We start from the raw sequence: 21509 nt of genomic DNA, 5'->3' as shown, positions 1-21509 counted from the left end.
TTATCACCATCTATAAATAGATGGCAAGCTATTGCAGAAAGTGCTTCGTTGTACCAAGAGAAAAGGTTTCTTAAAGAAATGAAACTCAGTATGGAGCTGGCCACAGTTGCTGCTGTATCGTGATAGATATCGTCACTCGATGTGACAGCGGTCACCCAAGGGACATGGCTGGGTAACCCTCTCCCAGCTCTCCTCTGCTGTAGATAAGAGGTTCTCTGTAGCCTCATGGAAAGGCTGAGAAGGATGTAAATCTTTGGGTTGGAGACGCTCTCAATGTAACTTGCAGGATTAGACCAGCTGCTTGCCTTGCCCAGTAATACCAGTATTAATGCCAAAGCCTTTTAATATGGTACACACCTTATACATAAAATTGGTTGGGAAATTAGAATTGTTGCTTGCTACACTGCCTGTAGCTCATAAAACCATAGTCTGTTTTGTGACGTGTAACCTTGGAAATCTTATGTCATCATGAGACTGCTATGTAACTAAAATAAGTAATAGAATACCTTATAAATGTGTTTTCCTGTGATACAGAAACTTACAATTCCAGTTAACTGCTTTATAGCCTATTGTTAATCACAGGAATTAAAAGTCATGGTTTTTACTGTGGCTTGTATGAAATGTGAGGAATGTTTTGGAGGATGAAAACGCTAATTCTAGACTTTTTCAAAAGGATCCTCACAAATCTCCTCTTAAATACAAGGGAGCTGTGTTCACCCTGTCATGGGCATTCTTGCTGAGCTCCAAATGCTCCAATCCGTTTCATGGGTGTATCCAACTTGCACCAAGAGGTGCAGTGACACTCAGCCCTGTAGATAGTCCCAGTTAATCATAGAGTAAATGTTGCAGGTGTGTGCCAGTGGTCATGAGGAGCAGCTGTGAGGCTGCAGGTAACAGCTGCCCTGGAAGCTGGAAGGCAGCATTGATCCTGCACTCATGCTGCTGTGGCTGGATTGCTTTTCATTTAAGCTACTTTCAGTAAGGCTGCCAGTCACCCTGGCTGCCAGTAAGAGCCCTGTGGTGATCATATGCTGCAGAAATTAATGTGCTACTCTGCCTTGGTGAGCTGCTTGTGCTGGGCAGGGGGCTGGTCTTGCTCTAGCACTGCAGCCATACTGACAGACAACTGCATAATTAAATACAGCTATATACATACACATAAATGCTTTTTTTTTGGCAGGGGAATATAAATAAAATATATATGCAGACATATATAGAGATGCACACGCATATATACATATAGATAGATGACTAGCTATATAGATGTATATCTATATATATGTGCATACATACACATATATGCCTAGATACATATAGACATGACTCTATAGCACCTCTAGAGTGATACATATGTGTAAATATAGATACACATGTATAGAGCTAGATAGGTGTAGCTATACCATTACATATGTACATAGAGGGAAAAGCCAGATATACACAATATAACATTTGATACGTAGCTGTATCTGTATAGCTATAGCTAGGTAGCTATAGAGCAAGATAGATATATATATATTTGTGTGTCAACCTGTGCATATGCATAGGAGTGTGTGTATATATATACACACACATTTGTATACACATATACAAATATGTATATCTACACACCCCTCTGAATAGCTGTATCTATACATATGTGTGTGTATACACATACACACACACACATATCTATATATTGAGAGATATTACACCCTCCTCCCACCCCCTCCACCCATGCACTCACCTGTCAGCAGCACAGGGCCATGTCACACATCCATGTCCCACACATGCCACCACCATGGTGCTTCAGCTAATTATCTTCAAGGCACTTTATTGCCAGCCTCTGCCCTGCAATTTGGGGCTGGCTTGCTTCAACCATGGCCCTAGCACTGGCCCCCTCCCCACCAACAAGCTGACCAAGCACCACAACACCTATTTTAAATATTGCTTCTTTAATAATCTACATCGTGGTAGTAGCTCCAAGGGAAGATACAGCTGCCCCTGTGTCTTTCCACATCAGTAATTCCTTATTGCTGCAGACTTCTCTATCCCCTGGCTCCCGCAGGCCACGGTTAGATTTAATTCTGCTAATTATCTTAAATATAAAACGTAATGCAACTGATCCCGACATTGCTGTAGTAATAAAAAATAGAAAAGAAAAAAATGTTTGTATCATTATTGCCAGTGTGTGCCAGTAACTGCTTTTCCCCTTACAAAAGCCTTGTTCCTTGCGCCGGTTAAGGCCAACGTCTCCCTCTCTGCTGAGGGCTAATCCCATGCCGAAACAAAGTCAAATTATTCCTCAAGCTGAAAAAGGGGAATTTAAAAAATGGTTGCAAGAAAAGCCCAACAGTTTCCTACTTTAAAAACAGTTCAGTTCTTTGAAAGGGTCTGAGCAGTGCAGTAGAGAGCTACATTTACTGAAAACTTCTAGTGCTGATAAAGTTTAAAAAAAACCATTTCAACCCAAATGAACCCCAAATTAAATTAAACCAGGAGAGCCAGTTGGCAGGCCAGGAGGAGGAGGGCATCCCATGCCACCTGGGGAGCAGGCAGGAGCCCCCCTGCTCTACGGATAGGAATCAAGTGAAGAAAAACAAAACAACAAAAAAAAAAGTAGTATTTTTTTAAAAAATATCCAGTTTCCCAGGCCGGGTGGTGAGGAGACCCCCGCGCACGAAGGCACACCAGCGCGAAGGCAATGTGATCTGTTGAAAACCCAGCCAGCCCCCGCTAGAAGTTCACCCCGTGAGGTGGCTACGGGCCGGCGTCTCGCTCGGGCTGAAACGAGAAGGGGAATAAAATGAAATACCAGTCACTCGTGCTGTGAACGCACCCCACCATGTACGTTTACCCCTGGGGACCCTACCTCCCCAAGGCTGGGTTTCTGGGCCAAGGGGGGCTTCTTGAGGATGCCTCGCCTCGGGGCCGGCGCCGGCTTCGCCTCCCCCTCCTCCGCCGCCTCGTAGGCGCCGGCCAGGCCGTAGTGCTGCTTCCTCAGCTCGCCCAGGCGCACCCGCTCGCCCTCCAGACGCTTCTCCAGCTCCAGAACCTTCACCTGCACCCAAACAGCCAGCTTGGTTCCTGTGCACCCTGGGGGCATGATTCCCCCCCCCCCCCCCATCCCTAGTGCCATGCTGGGGAGTGGAGGGGCAGAAGGGAACCTGCCGCGTGCAGGTCCGGATCAGGACCTCAGTCTGGCCCGAAGACGGCGGCACCAAATCCACCCTCAGGGATGTACCTGTGTTTCCATCTCTTCCTTCTTCAGCTTGATGAGGGACATCCCCGAAAAGTCCATGGTGTCTGTGGAGAAACATGGGGGGTCCTCGCTGAGCGCACCCCTTGCAGAGGACCCTCATGTGCCAAAGCAAAGCCAGATGGGCACCTCCGGGTGTTCGTCAGGCCAGGAAGGGATGTGGGGTTTTTTTTTTTTCCCCTCCCCTTTCCTTGCAAAAACCTCACCTTTCTCCTCAATCTGCTCTTGCCCCGACTTGGTGGAAGCCACCACGTTGGCTGCCATCTCATTGACGTTGCGTGAACACTCCTGGAGCCGGGCCAGGTTCCTGCTGCTCTTCTCGGCTTTCACCTGCAAAGAGCACGGGGATGGCTGTGGGTCCCCGCCACGGCATCACCACATGCGTGCTCGCTGGCTTGAGGGAGCCCCCAGGCAGCCATGTTCTGCGTTAGAGCAGAGACACCGAGCACACCACGTCAGAATGGTCCTTAGGCGTGAAAACCTGGGGCCGGAAAGGACAGACGGACAGATGGACACGTTTATTCTTGATGATCCCATCACAGCCAGACAAGGTGACCCCTGCTGCAAGGCCCTTCAGCCCCAGGACACCAAACCAGCTCTGCTCCCACCTGAGCCGAGCACACGTGGATAAGCAGCATCAGTGAAGACAGAGCTTTTTTTTTTTTTAACCATGCCCTTAATTTTAAAACCATGTGCTGTAAAAAGCAGTACAGGTCCTCCTCCCCCCCATCTGCACCCCCATTTGCCCACTGAAACCTCTACCCATCACTTTCACCCACACAAATAGGAAAGGTGGCAAGGACTAAAAATCCATCATTCTCAATGCTGGCTCCTACAATTGCTTATTTGAGGTTTCTTATTAGTTATCAACATTTTCTTTACATAATCAGCTTGACAGGAGGAAGACAGGAGGTTTTACACATCTTCATTTCCAAGGCAAGCCCTGCTAGGTGTGGGAATATTAATGCAGGTGAAGACACATGGATTAAAATCACAGACTGACTTGAAAATAATAAGAGCTTCCCTTCCTCCCTGCTCTGGGAGGAGGCTGCAGGACTGGCTGACAGGACAGCCATGCACCACTGCCCAAAAGCATCCATGGGACAACAGTATGGGAACAAAATGACTTAAAACTTGATGAGCCATATGCAGATGATCTTGCTGGGATACTCACCTTGGAAGCAGCCACCAGCTGGGCCGTGCTGGCGGCAATTTCATGGGAGCAGACGATCAGTTCTTCATACTTGCCCGTATGCAGGACAACTCTGTCTGCTGACTCTCTGCGTTACAGGTCAGAAGGGAGATCATGTTAGAGATACTCACCACGCACTACGAAGCAAGTGCAGAGTATTTATCTCCTGCTATACCCTTAGAATTCAGCATCAGATCTTGAGCCAGCAGCTTTGCCTGTAATTATTTAAAGCTCATTTACAAAGCAGGTACTCAAAGCCCAGATCCAGAAGTTTTGGATGGGTGTGAAATATCAATGGAAGCAGGATTGTATTTCTGTAATGAAGTGGATGAGATTTTTAAAGCTTTGTCCAAAAAGACGCCCACATTTCCTGCACAGGCATGGGGATTCCCTGCCCTGATCCCAGCCATCCCATCCATGACCATCCGAACAGGAACTAGGACATGGAGTATTTGATTGTAGCAACTTTCACACTTTGCAAACAGGGAGGAACTGGCAGTCCCTATTTCAGTGACTGTGATTTCGTAGCCGGTGGTCCAACCCAGTCTACGATGCTCTTTAAGGTATTAGCAATAATGCTCCATGCAGACTCAGCAGCGGGACAGTTTAGGGTATCGGCTGATGGAGAAGCATGGGCCAGCCCCGGGTGCAAGCATGCAGAGCCATGCTTGGAGAGAAGCCTCCTGCAGTAGCCGTGGGAGAGGTCGCAGGGGTACCTACACAAGCTGCGTGGCTCCCCAGCCCACCGCCTTGGAGGCAGAGATCAGACCTTCGGTCCAGCGTGAGTTCTTGGCATAAAACTCCTGAGTTGTTGCTGCCCCCTGTTGTTACGAGAATATTATGGCCTGTATTAACTTGTTTCTAATATACAATATATAAATCCACAAAAAATATCCATATAAAATATAACAATCTATAAATTCATATATAAGTCATAATGCAAGGGATTGGCAGCATTTCTGCGCCCTTCAGGCCGCTCTTACTGGCCTGCTTAAATACGTATCAAGAAAACTAGCTTTGGAGACCCCAGCCAGTAAATTTGGGCTGGGTTTAAAACACACAAGTTTGGGCCATCATCTTTAGATGGACAAGGCTTTGCAAAGGTGACAGCAATGTGTGCAAAGAGCACAGGGCTGGGCAGCCCATCTCCAGCAAGCAAGACTGCCAGAGTACTGCTAACATGGGAAAGCACAAAATTCAGCAGGTGTTTCTGCAAATTGTGGGAACTCCTGTATATCATGTTGGTGCAGAGATGAATGTAGCGGAAGACTTACCCGGCCACTTTCTACTATCTCCTTCTGTAAGTTTGTAGATGTCATTACAAGAAGTCTAATAGCCTGCAACGAAGACAAACAGGTTTTGGTGTTTGATAGGGATTTTATAGAGAAGGATTAATGCTGCCAATGGTGGGAAGTTACAGTTTTGCGCAGTCTTTGACACCCCAGATGATAGGTTTCTGGAGTACTGACCTTCATTAGGTCCGTGCAGGAGTTCAGAATCCTGTAGGGAAACAAGAGATAGTGTTCAGCGTCCTCTGATGCCGCGTCCAGGGAAGCAGGCTTTGGCCTCAGTTAGAAAATGAGTCTTTTCTGGAGACCAGCCAGCCTGCAGGTTACTTCTAAGCAGCCCACAAAGCAGCTGTGAACAATTGGCTTAGCCATGCAAGAGAAAGGTCCACCCTTTTAATGAGAATTTCATGCTCAGCATCAGGATGATGCAGCACTGGGTTGCACGCGGGGCTCTGGAGCAGAGCACAGCCCAGCAGGTTATGGGCACGGGACAGAAACCTGCCTGCGGCTGTCACATGCCGCTCCGCAAAACTTACCGCTCGTTCACTTCAAGCTTAACACCGGAGCTCTCGTTTCTGGCTTGGCTCATCATCTCCTGTTGGGAAACACAAGAGGAAGGGTTGGAGGCCACGTTGCTGCGAGGGCGAGCAGGGTGGAGGAGAGATGGATGCTTTGCTGCCCCAAGGCACCAAAATGGCCCATCCTGCAGGTTCGTCTCACCTCTATGCGCCTGACGGCATCCTCAATCGCCTCTGAGGTGGAGGCCATCTCCTTCTCAACCATGTCCCCCAGCTCTTCCTGCTTGATGTCTAAGCTCTTGGGCCTCAGCTCCTGCCGGAGGAGGCAACAGCCACCAGGAGGTTTTAGGCAGAGAGAGAGAGAAGGTAATATTTGTAAGGAATAACACCAAACCAAGGTATCCAACTCCTTTTTTCCCCCTAAACAAATAAAGCTGCAGGAGCAGTATTCTGCAGACCATGAGGGTGAAGGCCCATGTACCACCAAGTTGCAGCAAACATGGCACGGGAACCTCAGAGGTAAGATATGTCTCAAATCAAGGTGACAAAACTTGATCACAGGAGCAGTTTCGGCAGGGCAGAGCTCCAGAGGGCTCTGGAGAGCTGACAGCCTTTGAATTAACAGCGGTTTAATGGAAAAGACTAATGGGGGCTTCATGAGAAGAAATATCTGAAAGTTGGGAAGTTTTATTCTGCAGGGGTTACTGGGCTGAAAGATTTCAGCTGATCTGAGGGTGACTGTCTCCATGCAGCACCAGGAAGGGTCTTTGGCACGTGAAGCTCAGACGGCTCAAGGAAAGCACCAGAACCTGTGGGTATGGGGGACAAACCACCCCAAAGTGCTCACTCCAAGCCAGTATCTCCAATTTCAGTTCTGGACAATGAGGAAAGCCATGGTTTGATTTTTGTTTTTGTTTTTTTAAAAAGCTGTTCATCAAGGTGCAGCCAGAAGTCTGTGAGCAAACATCCCGCTTTGACAAATGGAGGCAATGTCCTTCTACATTAACTGCCTGCTTTGATTTTTCACTTACGAAATAGCAATACTGGTAAATAACCCACCCTGCCAGATGCGGGTGGGAAGGTGGGTACACTGGGCTCCATCTCCTACCTGGGCCAGTTGCAGGACCCCCCGCAGTGCCTGCCGCACGTCCCCCAGCTTGGCATGCCCCAGCTTCTGCTTGTCCTTCAGCTCACCCAGGTAGTCCAGGCTCCGCTGCCCACAGTCCCGGCATGTCTCCATCAGCCCTGGGGTGAGGATGGGTTGGTGCTGGGCCCCTCACTGGGCAATGGGTCCCCCTTCATCCCAGCCCTGCCGCCCTCCTCTCTCTCTCCTCCCCTCGGCCGTGGAGACAGTGCTGAGCATCTGTGGCATCCAGCAAATTTCTTAAAGAGCATAAATCAGATTCCAGGAGCAAAGCGATGTTCCCGGCCCAGGAAGGGGCACTGGAGAGGAGGGAATGTCAGGAAGGGGAGCATGGGGAGCTGGGAGGACCATGCTAGCCCCTGTATAGATCTGCCCCATATCCAGTCCCTGGCGGAGGAGGCTTTGGCACAGCCACCCCAAAAACAAGCCCCAAGAGCATAAACCCCCCTCCCAACACCTGCTGCATCCACGCACGGCACTCACGGTCAGCATGGTCGGTGGGAGCCAGGTGAGACGTGGCGCTGCCGTTCACGATGGTGTCGGCCATCAGGTGTGCAAAGAGGGCCAGAGCCCCCACTAGCCCTGCGGCGTCTGCTGGCGAGAGGACACGGTTAGGCACTGCCAGCCCGGGGCACTACTGGCTGTGCCCTGGGGGCTGTAACCCACCCTCGAAGGCACCCAAGGATCAGTACAAGGACTTGGAGAGGTCAGTATTGACCCCTCCAGCTTGCAGGTTGCTCCTTGAATGAGGGCATGGGGGCCCTCCAACTCCATCCCCCATGTCCTCCCATCACCAGGGCATTGCACGCTTGCCAACAGCCCCCAAGCAGCCGGGGGCTGCTGGATGTATAAAAATAAAAGCAAGGTGCAAGCAATGCCACCGGTCCCCAGCCCCAGGTACCTGCCATGGAGGCCACGTACTGCGCGTGCCCGTTCTCCAGGGCGTCTGTGGACTCCAGCGCCGCCTGCGCCCGGCTGAGCAGGTAATCTGCAACAAATTTAGCTTCATTAGCATGGTCAGGCTGCCGAGTGTCTGAACGAGCACGAGTGCTGACTCCAGGAGGTACTACTGAGCGGAAGCCAAGACAGCTCAGGTCCTCGCAGCTCTGGCCAGGCAACAGCACTAAAATCTGAGCAAAATAGTGCTGAGAGCAGAGCTAAAAATTCACTCCTGGGAAGTCTGACCCTAACCTCCTTGGGAGTGATGTTTGGTAGGAAAAAATGCCTGGGGGAAGCTGAAATGCAATGTCATCTGTCTTGGAGGGAGAAGGGACTGCGGGTTGCAGCCCCCGTGGCGGGCGGGATGTACCTGGGGAGCAGGTGCAGCGGACATGCAATGGGTCGTCCAGCTTGGCCACCGCATCACGGAGGATGTCCTCCGCCTCCCGCACCGTCTCCTGCAGGATGCCAAACTGCTCATCCAGCAGCTTCTGCTGCAGGCTCTGCTCCTGGTTGCTCTGTGGGGCGGGAGAAACAGATGAGCGGCACAACTGGGACACAAGACCCCCCCATCACCAGCATATCCCTCGAGAGTCCCTTTGCAGGATTAGACCCAGGCATCCCATTATTGCTGCTGCAAGTCATATCCCACCAGCTACATCAGTGATGGCTCGGCTGAGCCCCCCCAACTGCTAAGCACCCCCCAAAAACATCTTGCCCCAGCGAGTAGAGGGGCAGTAGGCTCTCCACACAGCACTGTACCTTCTCCAGGAGCCTGCCCTGTAGCTCGCGGATCTCCTTCGTAGCCTTGTCCACCTCCTGGCTCCGCTGCAGCTCCTTCTCCTCGATGAGGCCACGCGTGGAGAGCAGCTCACACTCCTTCTCGCTCACCGACCGCCTCAGCACCTCCTTCTCGGCATGCAGAGCCTCAACCTGGGCGCTGAGCTCCGCGCCTGCCTGCCAGTGGGGCCAGGAGACCCCTTGTCACCAGGTTGCGAGCCCAACAGTTACGCAGGGGGGAGCTGAGGACATGCCCAACTCGTGACACTGATGGGGTGGACCCGCATTCAGCCCAATGACTGCTCCCTGGGCTGCTGTTTGCACCGCTGGCTTGGCAGTGGTGGCAGGCACGCTGTCTTGCGTGACAGGGATTTGTGATGGGGATTTGGGCGCATCCTGCACCCCTGGCATTGTACCTGCTTGGCGTGGCTGAGCGAGCGCTGCGCCTGGTCCAGCTCATCCCGCCGGGCGTCCAGCTCCTGCCGCAGCTGCTCCATCTGCACACTCTGGTCCTCCAGCTGCAACCACACGCCCGTGCTGCGGGCTCAGCTGCTGCAAACATGTTCTGGCCCCGCTCGGCACCAGCACACAGCCAGGATGATGGGAACAAGCCCGGCCGTGTTTTGCAGAAGGGGTTTTCAGGGTCTCCGGGCGGGAGTCTCCTGAAAGGGCTCCTTTCCCCAGAGCAGGAATTTTGGGAGCAGCCCCTAGCTTAGGCCCCAGAGAACAAAAGCACCCAAACCATCAATTTGCACCATGGCATTTTCTTGGGGGACAAAATGGCAGATTTGGGCAAGAGGGAATGAAGCACGCATTAAATAACACCCTCCTGAGGAGCCAGGGCAACTCCTTCCCAGACCAGGGATGGACACCAACAACCACCCCTACCCCTTGCACCCAAATTGTGCACAGCCACCACGTTCCCCAGGCTGGGAAGGGCTCAGTGCCAGGCTGGTGGGGCCAGACTTGGGACCATGGTGGCTTACCTTCATCTCGGCCTCCCGCTTGACCTGCTCCACCTGAAACGCCAGCTGCTCCTTGACACGTGCTACCTCCTCCTGGCTCTGCTGCGTGACTGTCAGCTGCTTGGCAGTGTCAGCGTTCTGCATGGGGACACGAGGATTACTGGGCACTCTGGGGAGGGACCCTCGCCACCGCCATGCTCGTTCTGCCCAAGTTCTGGCTGGGAGAGTAGCTTGGAGATGCCTTTTTCACAGCATCCAAAACACTGACTGTCCGTGGACATGAATTCAAGGGGTGCCCCGAGCCAGTGCTCAGAGATCCCTGGATGCAGGACGATGGGACCAATACGAGGTGGGGTTGGGCATGCACGAGCCACACCAGCGGTGGCTGAGGAGCAAAGGCAGCGGTCGGTCCCTGCCTGGCACAGGCAGCAGCGTTACCTTCCTCAGGAGCTCGGCGTGCGTGTTGATGAGCTCACTGTGCTTCTCCTTCAGCTTCGTGTAGCGGATCTCGGTGGCGTTGGCTTTCTCTGAACAGGGTGAGAAAGCATCAGCAGTCGTGGCACAGGTACCCCTCAGCCGACGCACGCTGTAGGGCACCTACTTTCCGCTTCGGCGCAGAGCCGCTGGGACCTGTCACTGTCCTGCTTTGCCCTCTGCAGCCTCTCCAGCTCATCCCGCAGCTGCTCGTTGTCCACCAGTGCCTTCTGCTTCTGCTTGCGCTGCTCCTCCACTTCGCCCTCCAGGCTGTTCACCTGCGCCTTGAGCTGCGTGATGTACCGCTGCGCCTGCGGGACACCATCAGGCACTTGGGCACCGATGCCAGCAATGACTCTGCCCTCCCCAACATCCCTATCCAGGTGCCCGGCTGTGATTTGGGCAAAGCAGCTGTGAAATGCATAGGAAAGCTCTCCCCTCGGTCCCTGCAGCCGCTCTGTCCCTGCTGCTAACAGCCGGTCTGGACAGCAAAGGACAGGTCACACATGCCTCCAGCCCATCTCCATCAGGAGTCAGGTCCTGGCACTGGGAGAGGCCCCAAAACACAGTGCTGGGTGCCAGGACCCCGCTCCTACTGCATCCCATCAGGGTTTCCATGCTACAGCACCAAAAACCACCCTGCTCTCCCACACTGGCTGCTCCCCGGCCAGGCTTTACCTCCAGTTTAATCTTCTCCATCTCTGCACGGAGCATGTCCACCTCCTTCTTCAGGCTCTCAATCTGCGCATCCCTGTGGAGAAAGGCAAGCTGGTCTCACGTGGCAGCGGCCACCCCACCTCTGCCACTGCTAGACCCCCCTACCTGTCATCCCGAATGCCGTTGGGTGGCCCGAAGGTTTGCTCAAATATATCTGAGGTCACCTGGGGAAGACAGAGGGTGCGGGGCTGAGCCAGGCTGTGGGTGCCTGTCCCCCACCGTCCCAGTGTCCCAATCCCATCCCCGTGCCCCCACCTGTGGCTCCGTGGTGGAAGCCGTACTGATTTCAATGAGGTTCTCTGGCTCCTCGTCCTCAGGGGCTTCCTCAGGGATGACAACCACTGGCTTCACATGCTCGGCCAGCGCAGATGCCCGCAAGAAGTTTGGGGGGCTCTGTGAGGACAAGAAGTCATGGTGGCATCCCCTGGGGTTTTGGGGACCACTGCAGGCAGACTGCCATGGGGAGGGAGGCAGCTATCCCCATGCTGCTGAACTGGGTCAGTGGGTCCCTCCACAGTGTCCCCAGCCCCCAAACCCGTCTGTGGGGACACTCTCATCCACCCTGAACTCACAGGCTCTCTAAAGCATCATGTATGACCAAAATCCCACCATACCTCTGGCAGCCGGGGGATCTGGATGAGCCGCTTGAAATACAACATGTCGGATGCTTTCTTGAAGAAGTTTTTGAGGCTGGAGAAGAGGGAAAGAAAAAACACTTGCAGGGGAGGCGGTGGAGGGGACCCTGCCACCCCACCTCGGCCCCAGGTTACCTGCGAAACTGCTCATGGAAACGGTCTCGGTGGCCCTGCAGCGTGTCAGCGGGCAGACCTGCGGTAATGGACGCGGGGGACAGCCATGACTGATCCGGGGCTGCAAATTTATTCACACGTGCCCAGATCCCTCCAGCCGCAAAAGTCAGTGGGGTAAAAGCCAGGTGGGAGTGGGATGGGAGCGGTCAGGACAGGAGTGGCGTGCCCCCATCCCCAGCGTAGGTACCAGGGATGTGACACAGGGAGAGGTGGGCGTGAGAACCCCAAAATACCCACACAAGGCCCCTGGCACAACGCTGCCCAGCAATCCCGTGCAGGGGGCTGGCAGGCCAAGGCATATCAGTTTGAATTCATCAAGGACAAGTCCTTCTAATTCTTTCGTCTGGGATGTCTACGTGGGATGGAGTGGGTCCTTAGAGCCCGGCTGGGATACAGGGACATGGCAATGGATGCATCCACTCACGCAAGCCTGATCCCCGAGAATCCAGCCAGAAGCCTGACCCGGGAAAAGACCGGCATGGGGCACATCCCCAGGGACTCACAGGAATGCAGCTTGAACATTAACTTGACAGCATAGTGGTAGAGGTGGCTGCAGTCCTGGATGACCTGGATGAGGGGGGCCAGGCGGCACTGCACTGCCGACATCTGCGAGACTGCCATCGAGGTGTTGAGCTGCCTGAAAACTGAAGGGTTGAGCACAGTGAGGTGCCAGCACCCTGTTTGCAGAGCCGTCCTGCTCCGGGCCACTCGGCTTGATCATTAACCACGACGGATGTGGCTTTGCTGGGACATGAGGTAAATGCCAGGGTTGCTGCCCGTCCTGTCCCGCTGGGCTGGGAACAACCCCCCTCCGAGCAAGAAAAACACCCAAAGGGACCGCAGTGGCAAAGGGAAGTGGTGCTCAGCTCTGCCCCAGGTACCCCGACCCCAAAAAGGAGGGATTTAACCCCAGGCTGATGCAAAGGCAGGACGGCTGCCCTCAGGAGCTGCCGCTGCACGACGCGGCTGGAGAAGGCCAGGGGTTTTGCTCTGCTCCATTTAATTGTGCGGGGAGCTGGGAGAGGATCCCAGGGCAGGGGACAGGTCCACTGGCACCGCAGCCTCGCCTGCCCTGGCTTGGAAACAGATCCCTTCCCTTGGCAGAAATCCAGCCAGCATATCCACTCTGGCTTCTTCCCTGCTCAGCTTTAAAGTATTTATGAATATAAATTCTCTGTATAACTGGGTCAGGAGGAGAAGCGGGAGGCTGATGAGAGCCAGGGGCACAGTCTCTCCCACTGTGCCTTGTTTTCCAGGGCAGCTCCGTGTTCCTGACTCGCGACGGAGGAAGAAACCACCGCATTTTTAAGCCATCTAAAAATTCCTGGAGAAGGAAGCGAGAGAAGCAAACATGGGCAGGGGCCTCCAGCCCTCCACAGAGGTATTTCAACAAGGGGAAATGAGTGTTTAGAAAGAGGTACAGCCCCATCCTTTGCTTTGGGAGGATAGAAAGGATTTGGGTAACACATATGATTAACATGGTTGTACCAAAAAAAGAAGAAAAAAAAATATTTCAGAGCAGCACTGCTCTGAAACAACAGTCTGCATTGCTCAGGTGGGCTAAAACCAGCCACGTTCCTTAAATATTTTCCTACAACCACCTCTACAGAGCATCAACAGGGGAATCCGGCTGAGAAATGCCCTCAGAAATCTCATCAGAGGAGGAGGAACGTGAGTCTCCAACCTCAGCCTCCCGAGCTGGAACTCCATTCCCGACCAAAGAGCGAAACTATTGCTCAAGAGCCTCAGGGCAAGCGGGAGGGACCTGCCGCCTCCTCACCTGACTCTGACAGCTTCAGCTCGCAGTCCAGGTAGTCAAACAGCTCCACCGTCAGCTGGAAGCTGCCAAAAAAACCAAAACCCCATCACCCGGTGGCAGACACACCTTTGCTCTGGCTGCTCATGTTCGCTGCAGGTCCCTGTGCCGGCAAGGGCTCAGATTGACAAGAATTTGGTGGGTTTCCTCCCTGCATTTACGCTCCTCACCACTCTGGGGGTGCAGGAGGAATCAGGCACCATCCAACCAATTTATAAAACACTGATGGCTGCCCTGAACAGGAGCCGTTTCGATAGCAGGACGCTGCCAGCTGGGAGGCACGGAGCCAGCAACCATGCACCGCGTGCTTTACTCCTGCCAGGACACTCACATGTTGTTCACATCTGTCCCCGCAGTCTTTTCCAGCACCTCATCTGACACTTCAAGGGCCGGAGGGAACTCAGGATGCTTTGTAAAAGGGGAAAAAAAAACCAAAAACAAACAGCAGTTGCTCTTAATATTTTTGCTGGTGCGACACATGCCCCGGCAAAGTCCCGTCCCTGCTGGCACGACAGGGTGGAGAGGCAGCAGAGGGTCTCACCTTGGTGTGGAAGGAGATCTTGGTGAGGAGGAGCCGTGTGTAGATGCTCACCAGCTGCCCGTATCTGTCGTGCAAATGACCCTGCCGGAGACACAAGGGGAAACGTGGAGAATCCAGAGCGATGTGACCAGATCCAGCAGAGCCTGCGTGTACCGGTCAATCTGCACCAGCCTTACAGCTTTCACCCTCTTGCCCTTCACCATGTGCAAAACCATCACCCAGCAGGGTCAGAGATGACAGGTTATTTCAGGTTGTGCTTTGCCCTCCCCATGCCCACGACGTTTTTCAGCACCCACCACCAAATCCCCTGGAAGGCACAAATCTCTGCCTCGCCCCACTCACCCACAGGTCCCCTGTCTCTCGGATGTTGCTGCGGTACCTCTGGCAGTCCTGGAGGACCTGGGGACAAAAATGGAAGGGATGTGGCATGGGGGGGGGGCTGGCACGGAGCTGGACTAGCGCCCGCCTGCCTGTCCTGAAGCTGGGGAAGAGGATGGATCCAGCCCCTTATGCCGCTCCAGCTTTGGGAGAAGTTTTTCAAGCCCTTCAATGGCAACCAGAGGTCAGGGCTTTGCATGGGGAGGTTTCAAAGATGTGAGATAACAGAGTGCTTCACAGCCCCATGGCCTGGAGAAGGTGGCCGGGGCAGGGAAGGAAACCCACCATCTCTGCAGAGGGACGTCAGCAAGAGTCAAAAATTTCCCCCCCGTCGGCAACGCGGGAGGGACGTTTCAGAGGGGATACTCACATTGGGGTGGCCGTCACGCAGGACCTTGTGCAGGACATGGCAGAACTTCCAGCTGAGGATGGCACTGCTGGGCAGGGGCAGCCCAATGGCGTAGGACCAGAAGGTGAATGCTCCCTTCTCGTGGTGCGTCCCCAGGATGATCCCTTCCCTGTGGTTAAGGCCAATTGGACACACGCAGGAGCAGGGGACACGCTGGGCTGGGCACTATTCCTGTTCAACTTTCATGAAAAAGGAGACATGCACCGAGTGTACTGCAGGCACAGAGATCACCAGCACAATGCTGCACTTGCAGATAAAACCCCCATTTATTTTTTTCTGGTGCACCTTCCCCTGCTGCAGGGTGCACTGGGGCCCTTTGCATTTTATTGCCAAAGAAATGCAATTTGATTGCAATGCTCTTCTTTGCATTTTCACTGATGGACAGACCTACATGATACCATTCCCCAACCAAGGTCTGCATGGGTCTCCTGTCTCCCAACCTCCCGCTGCTCCAGCCCCGTGGGGTGAAACCCCTCCTGCCTCGTCACTGGATCTCCTCCATGCCATCTGGGCGAGCCGAGGGAAAGGATACGGCGGGCATGTTTCTCCTTCACCGGTGCTTCTTGTGTATTTATGGCTTTGCTGATGCTGACGGCCTGCAAGAGGAGGAGAGAACGGCTGTCAGTAGTGGCACAACCCTCACAGTCCCCAACCCACCCACCAAAACAAAGAGCTGGGTGCGCTGCCAGCTGGGAACAGCCCAGCCACCCAGTGCTTTTGGGGAATACCTTGAATTTTATAACACATTTGTCACCTCAAAGTCATTTGTGACATAGAGAAACAGGTGCTTTTATCCATGATCAAAGCAGCCGGTTAAAACCCCCCATCCCCAGCGCAATCTGTCGGAGCTGGGCACTGCCGGTGCTCAGCTGCTGATGCTCCCTGCTGTCACCGTCCCAGGAAACAAATGCTGGAACTCAGCACCGTGCCCCGTGAGCGTTAAAGCCCAACAGTGAGATGCCAAATTCCAGGGTTGTTTGACTAATCACAAGGAGCCTTTGAACTGGGGGGTGGTGGGTTGTTTTGGGTTTTTTTTGACGGCGTTGCTGTGTGCAAACAGCGTGTGGGGAAAACGCAGCCCCTGAGTGAGGAGGGAGCGGCAGCCGCGATGCCCATTTCAACGGAGCAAAAATCGAGAGCAATGGGATTATCAGAGGAGGGTTATCTATATTTTAATGTGTTTGATCAAGTACACTTTAAATTATGAGTTTATTCCAAAAGACAACCCCAGACAGGGGTCGGTTGCATGTCCCACGTGATGACGGGCTGCAAAACCGAGTTCTTGTGATCGATGAGGCTCTTCCTCCTCCTCCCCAGGTCCCTGCAGACTCAACCGAGCTGCTTCGCCCTCCCACAAGCGCTCGGGCTGTGCCCATCTCTGCGAGCCCTCAGTCACCAGTAGAGGAAAAACGTCCCAGCTGGGAAGGCAGGAAGCGGCCCTGCCACTGGCGCTCATGCCGGAAGAGAAACCCGGTCCCTCCCTGCAGCCCCACAAACCGCAAAACCTTATAAAAAAATCTTGTCTCCCCTCCCAGGGAAAGCACCTGCTTTGACACAGCTGCTTGTCCAGGGGACGCCTCCGAATCGAGGCGCTTTCCTGTGGGAGGAGGAACCTGATGCCAAGTTATCGGGTGCTCCTGACTTATGCAGGAGGAACCCGACGCCGTGCCAAAGGGGCGATGCCAAAGATGTCGATGTACCAAATCTGCCTCAAATGAGCCCACGAACCGGGGATGACAGCAGCAAAACCACCGTGAGTGCATTCCAAAAAGTCAGCCTGTCCTGAAACGCTGAGCCCAGCTGCTGGGGAGAGGGGCTTGTTTTGCATTTCCCACACCGGGGAAGCCCCGGTGTTACCCCGCCATGTGGGGCCATAAAGCAGCAGTGGAGTTAAGCTGGCGACTTCCTGTAATCCTCTTATCCCCGAAGGTTAACGAGCCTGGAGTGCCCAGGAACAGGCACTTGAAGCGCAACCACCTCTCCCAAAGCACCCGGCACCTCCGCAGCCACCCAAAAGCCTGGAGCCGGCGGAGGGACTGCACCCTCGACCGCAGCTTGGCCAGAGAGGAGATGGGCCATGGGTCCTCAGGGCTGCCGGCACCTGCTGGTACGACACCAAAATGATGGTTTATTGACAGAAAGCAAGGTTTATCATACACCAGAGTGCGACAAGCTGACAGTTTTGCAAGGCAGGGCTTAGAAACACATCTTCTGGCAAAGAGCTGCTAAAGGGGGTTTATTGCATCTTGCTGAGGTGCTTTGCATGGCAGGGGGAGTGGGGCAGACATCTCCCAAACCTGGATTTTTACCACTCGCCGTGTGCAGGAGCAGCACAACGCACTCGTCCCAACCCATCACGCTCGTCCCAACCCATCATCGGGAGCCAGGCTCAGCCTTGACCCCTGCAGGGCTGGGAGGAGGCGCAGCCGGAGGCGGCCAATGTGCGAGACGAGGGCAGACCCCCGGGAAAGGAAACGTCGTCCCACGTTGGGAGCTCACCCACCAAGTGCTGCCCGGTAGGACGGGGATAGGGCTGGGATCCAGCTGGCCTGTCCCAAAACAGGGCTGTCATTCCCATTGGTGCCGGTGGTTTTATTGTGTTTATTGTCCATAATCTCATTTCCAGCCCGACCAGCCAAAATTCAGCCCAGGAGCTGCTGGGGAGGCTGGTTTCATCCTTGATGATTCAGCACAGTGGTTTCAACTGAGCCATTTTAGGTCCAGCACAGAGGAGCAGACCCATGCAGGGGCAGCCCCCAGCCCACCCACAGCACTGCCACGACGGAGACACCGCGTCCAGCGTGGTCCCAAATAAACCACGGTGGCACCAAACCAATGCCAAGCCCTTGGGGCTGCCAGCTCAGGTGTGTTTTCACTGGCTCCAAACCCCAGCCTGGCCGGGAGTTCCAAAAAAAGGGGATGGTGGGACCAGGGATGGGCACAGGGCAATGCTGCAGCCTCGACACGCGTGCCTTCAGGATGTCCCTGCCGGCTGCCTGGCAAAGCCGGGCCGTGGAGGACAGCTCTGAAACAGGGAGATTCACCCTGGACCCAGCTGCTTTGGGACATCATTGGCACATCCGGAGATGGGCAGGTCCCGGTTGTCACTGCAGGTGCGCAACCAGCCTGGCCGAAACCCTCATGCCACCTGCGGATGGTTTCCCATGGCCGCCGGGGAGCGGCGCAGCCCCAGCCCTGCCGGCGGGGGGGTCCGACCCCAAAACCTGCCCAGCCGCGGGCTGTGGGAGCCCACACGTGTGCAGCCCTCACGCCTTACTCACAGCCCTCACGTACCAAGACGGTGACTAAAGCTGGGATCAAAGCACCCAAATGAAGGAGCACAGTTTACATCCACCCTTTCTTTCCAGGCTGCTTTTAATTACGGCGTGATCCTCTCCGCCCACGGCTCCCCAAAGCCCCAGCATCCCACAGGGCCGCAATCCCCACCCGGCAGGTGGATGCCGGGTCCTGGTGTGACGCTGTGGCGGGGAGTGATTTTTTGGCAGCAGGACGTCGAGCTGGAAACCTCGCTGGCTAGGCAGCACGAGGGTTGCCAGATCAGCTGAACTGCAAACAGCCGCTCCGGAGTTCCCTTCCTAATGCTTCTCCTTCCCAAATTACACCAAAAAAGCACCACTCGGTACTCGCATGCTGTATTCCCGGCGGCTCCAGAGCTTGTTGGATTTTTAACCTTCTTGTTCAAGGAAAGCAAAAATTGGCCACAGAAAAGGGCAAGTTTTGCCTCCTGCCAGGCTGCAAAGCGAGTGCCCGCCACAGGACAGCGGCTTCCCACCTCCCACACGCGGCCGCTCTGAGGGCGATGTCTGCATCACCCCAACATGAGACCTCAAAAAGCATTTTCAGGGAAAGCAGGTGACCTTCACATCACCTGTGAGCACCCAGGATCACACCAGGGCTGGCAACCCCCATCCACACCCATCATCCCAGCCTTCACTGGAGCAAAGGAGATGGGGCGCTCAGTTTCGGCAGCATCATTTTTCAGGGTGGTGTGAAATCCTTGGCTGGCGAAGGTGCGCAGAGGAGACATGCCACCGGTGTCCCCGCGATACAAAGGCAACCGGCAGCATTGCCGCTATAATTAGACGTAAAAGGCAGATCAATACCTGCGTACTGACACCGGAACATTTTTGATCTCACCTAAAGCACTGCTACAGGAAACCATGTTAGGATAAAGCTCCTTTAGGACAGTTTTTCAGCAGTTACTGGAAAAAAAGGTCAGTTCCAGGCGGTGAAAGTGACCATCAGCCAGCGAGCCTGGGGTTTAGGTCTAACAGAGAGTGACCACCCACTCGCCCCGTACGTGGCACTGCCCAAGGCACCTCTGCGACTGTGAGCAAAGTCGCACCTGCGCGGGGCACAAATTCCACCGAAAAGCCGAAAAGACCGTGGAAGGGCAGGAGGTAGGAGGGACACACTCCTGCCTGGCCAGCGCAGGCTGCCCTTCGGCACACAAGGCAGTGCTGCTGACATGATTATTTATCAGCAGTGCCCAGCGGGACGATTGAAGGAGACATGTCCAGAAGGAACCGGAATTGCCGGTTTTCTCGTGTTGCTCCCCAAACCCAACAAGCTCCGTTTCCTACCTAGCATGGCCGAGCGGCACCGTGACCCCGTGAGGCCTGAAATCGCCACTTGCCTTCACTTCGGCACTCTCTGGGGCCAAACCAGCCCAGGGGCTGGGGAAGGATGAGCAACGCAATGGGGCAAAGGGTAAAAATATCTGCGATGAATCTGCAGCCTGAAAAATCAGAAGGGTCAGAGGATGCGTGCTGGGAGGTCGCTATTATTTTTGCTGGGGCAGCCAGTGAGCCCGTCCCTGCCCGTGCTGTTGGAGTAATTAATTTCCCATAAGCCGTATGCCAGCCCCATGGGTGCCCGAGCATCGTCCACCTGGCGGAGGCCACCGAAAGGGCTACCGACACCCCTGTCCGAGCCGGACACCACAGGGCACAAACACGTTTGGGCTTTCTTTTCGCTCTGCCACCCTCTCCAGGCCTGGGTACCCCGACCCCCGCGGGAAGACCCCACATGTGACCCGGAACCGTGGGGAGTCACCCATCCCCGCTGCAAAACACCTCCCGGTTTCGTTGGGGCAGCCCGTGCCGCCACGGGGCCGGCACCGGGGGGCATCGCCGGGATGCCCGTTACCAGTGCGGTGGGCACCGGGGGGGGGTCGGCCCCGGGCTCTTGCCAGCGGCCGCCCCCGGGCTCGGCCGCGCTCCCGCCGGCACGGCCAGGGCTATAAAACTTTCCCTGTTTGCTCTCGGCCGTGTTTACCTGCCGATAAGGCCCGGGGGTTGGGGGTTGGGGGGAAACTGCCTGCCCGGGGCTCGTGGTGCCTCCCGGCGCACGGCGGGGACCCGGCCACGGTGCCCGGTAGCGGGGGCGGCGGGGCCGGGCCGGTACCCACGCGGGACCGTCCCGGGAGGAAGCGGTGGGGCAGGCGGGGGCGGGGGAGCGCGCGCCGCGCCGGCAGCGAGGACAGATGGACGGGAAGGCGGACGGGCGGACAGACGGCGGCGGCACCGCGCCGCCCCCCCGGAGCCCGGCGAGGACACCCCCCCTCTCCCCCCAGTCCCCATCTCCATCCCCCGAGTGCAGCGTGCCCCGAGGCGCTGCCCAGCGGAGCGGAGCGGGCCGGTCCCGCAGCGCGCCGGAGCCGGTACCGGAGCACCTCCACCCCCCCCCCCCCCGCCGCCTTCCTTCCCCCCGCCCTTGCCTGGCTCTTGTCGAACTGCTCCCGCTCCGCCTCCAGGCTGTGTCCGCCGCGGCGGTTCAGCACCCGCGCCGGCACGCTCTTGATGCTGTTCATGGCGGGCCGCGCACCGGGCTCCGCGCACCGGGCAGGCACCGACCGGCGCCTCCCCCCCGGCTCCTCCCGGCCGCGCACTGCGCCGCGCCGCGCCGCGCCCGCGCACCAGGGCGCCCCTGGCGGCCGCGCCCGGCCCCCGCGCGGCCCCGCCCGCCTCACGCCCAGCGGCGGGCAGGTGGGAGCCGCGGCGGGGAGCGCGGCGGAACGGAACGTCCGAGAGCGGCCGAACCCTCCCGGTCCCGCTCCCCCCGCGGGGGCAGAAGGCCCCGGGGCTCTTCCCCGGTTGACGAAGCCGCAGCAGCAGCCGCCGCGGGGCAGGAAAGGCGACAGATACGGTGTCGAACCTCCCGCCCTACCGCGCTTGCCTATTTCCGAGTCCACCTCCTCTTTCCAAGAGCACAACAGAGCCTTTCTTCATTCGGCTCTAAATAAACGCTGCAAATACACACACGGCACATTTAGGAGACTTG

At 55.6% G+C, this 21509-nt stretch overlaps 1 protein-coding gene across 3 annotated transcripts; it reads right to left on the bottom strand.

Moving 5' to 3' along the window:
- Positions 1-1426: 1426 nt before the first annotated feature.
- On the bottom strand, positions 1427-21144 carry HIP1R (huntingtin interacting protein 1 related). 3 transcript variants are annotated; one of them, XM_075041360.1, is made up of 32 exons: positions 20947-21140; positions 15739-15802; positions 15168-15310; positions 14762-14818; positions 14420-14500; positions 14210-14286; positions 13843-13904; positions 12566-12706; positions 12024-12081; positions 11868-11943; positions 11509-11646; positions 11359-11417; positions 11215-11287; positions 10664-10847; positions 10501-10589; positions 10084-10200; positions 9514-9615; positions 9080-9274; positions 8688-8835; positions 8280-8366; positions 7862-7972; positions 7343-7479; positions 6437-6547; positions 6253-6311; positions 5897-5927; positions 5702-5764; positions 5148-5248; positions 4410-4515; positions 3442-3565; positions 3221-3282; positions 2849-3037; positions 1427-2760 (listed from the first exon to the last, which is right to left on the bottom strand). In XM_075041360.1, exons 1-32 carry the CDS (start codon positions 21037-21039, stop codon positions 2737-2739), a joined length of 3162 nt encoding a protein of 1053 aa, XP_074897461.1. In that variant the 5' UTR covers positions 21040-21140; the 3' UTR covers positions 1427-2736. The 3 variants fall into 3 exon arrangements, 2 of the variants coding, with proteins under 2 accessions (XP_074897461.1, XP_074897462.1); XM_075041361.1 differs by having other exon boundaries at positions 7862-7969; XR_012652308.1 differs by lacking the exons at positions 1427-2760; positions 2849-3037; positions 3221-3282; ... (4 more) ...; positions 5897-5927; positions 6253-6311 and having other exon boundaries at positions 6443-6547; positions 7862-7969; positions 8300-8366; positions 20947-21144.
- Between the last annotated feature and the right edge of the window lie 365 nt (positions 21145-21509).

The sequence above is a fragment of the Buteo buteo genome, chromosome 11 (genome assembly GCF_964188355.1).
Source record: "Buteo buteo chromosome 11, bButBut1.hap1.1, whole genome shotgun sequence".
In the NCBI taxonomy this organism is placed as follows: domain Eukaryota; kingdom Metazoa; phylum Chordata; class Aves; order Accipitriformes; family Accipitridae; genus Buteo; species Buteo buteo.
The sequence above is the reverse complement of the archived record's forward strand: the minus strand, read 5'-3'. Positions and strand labels throughout refer to the sequence as shown.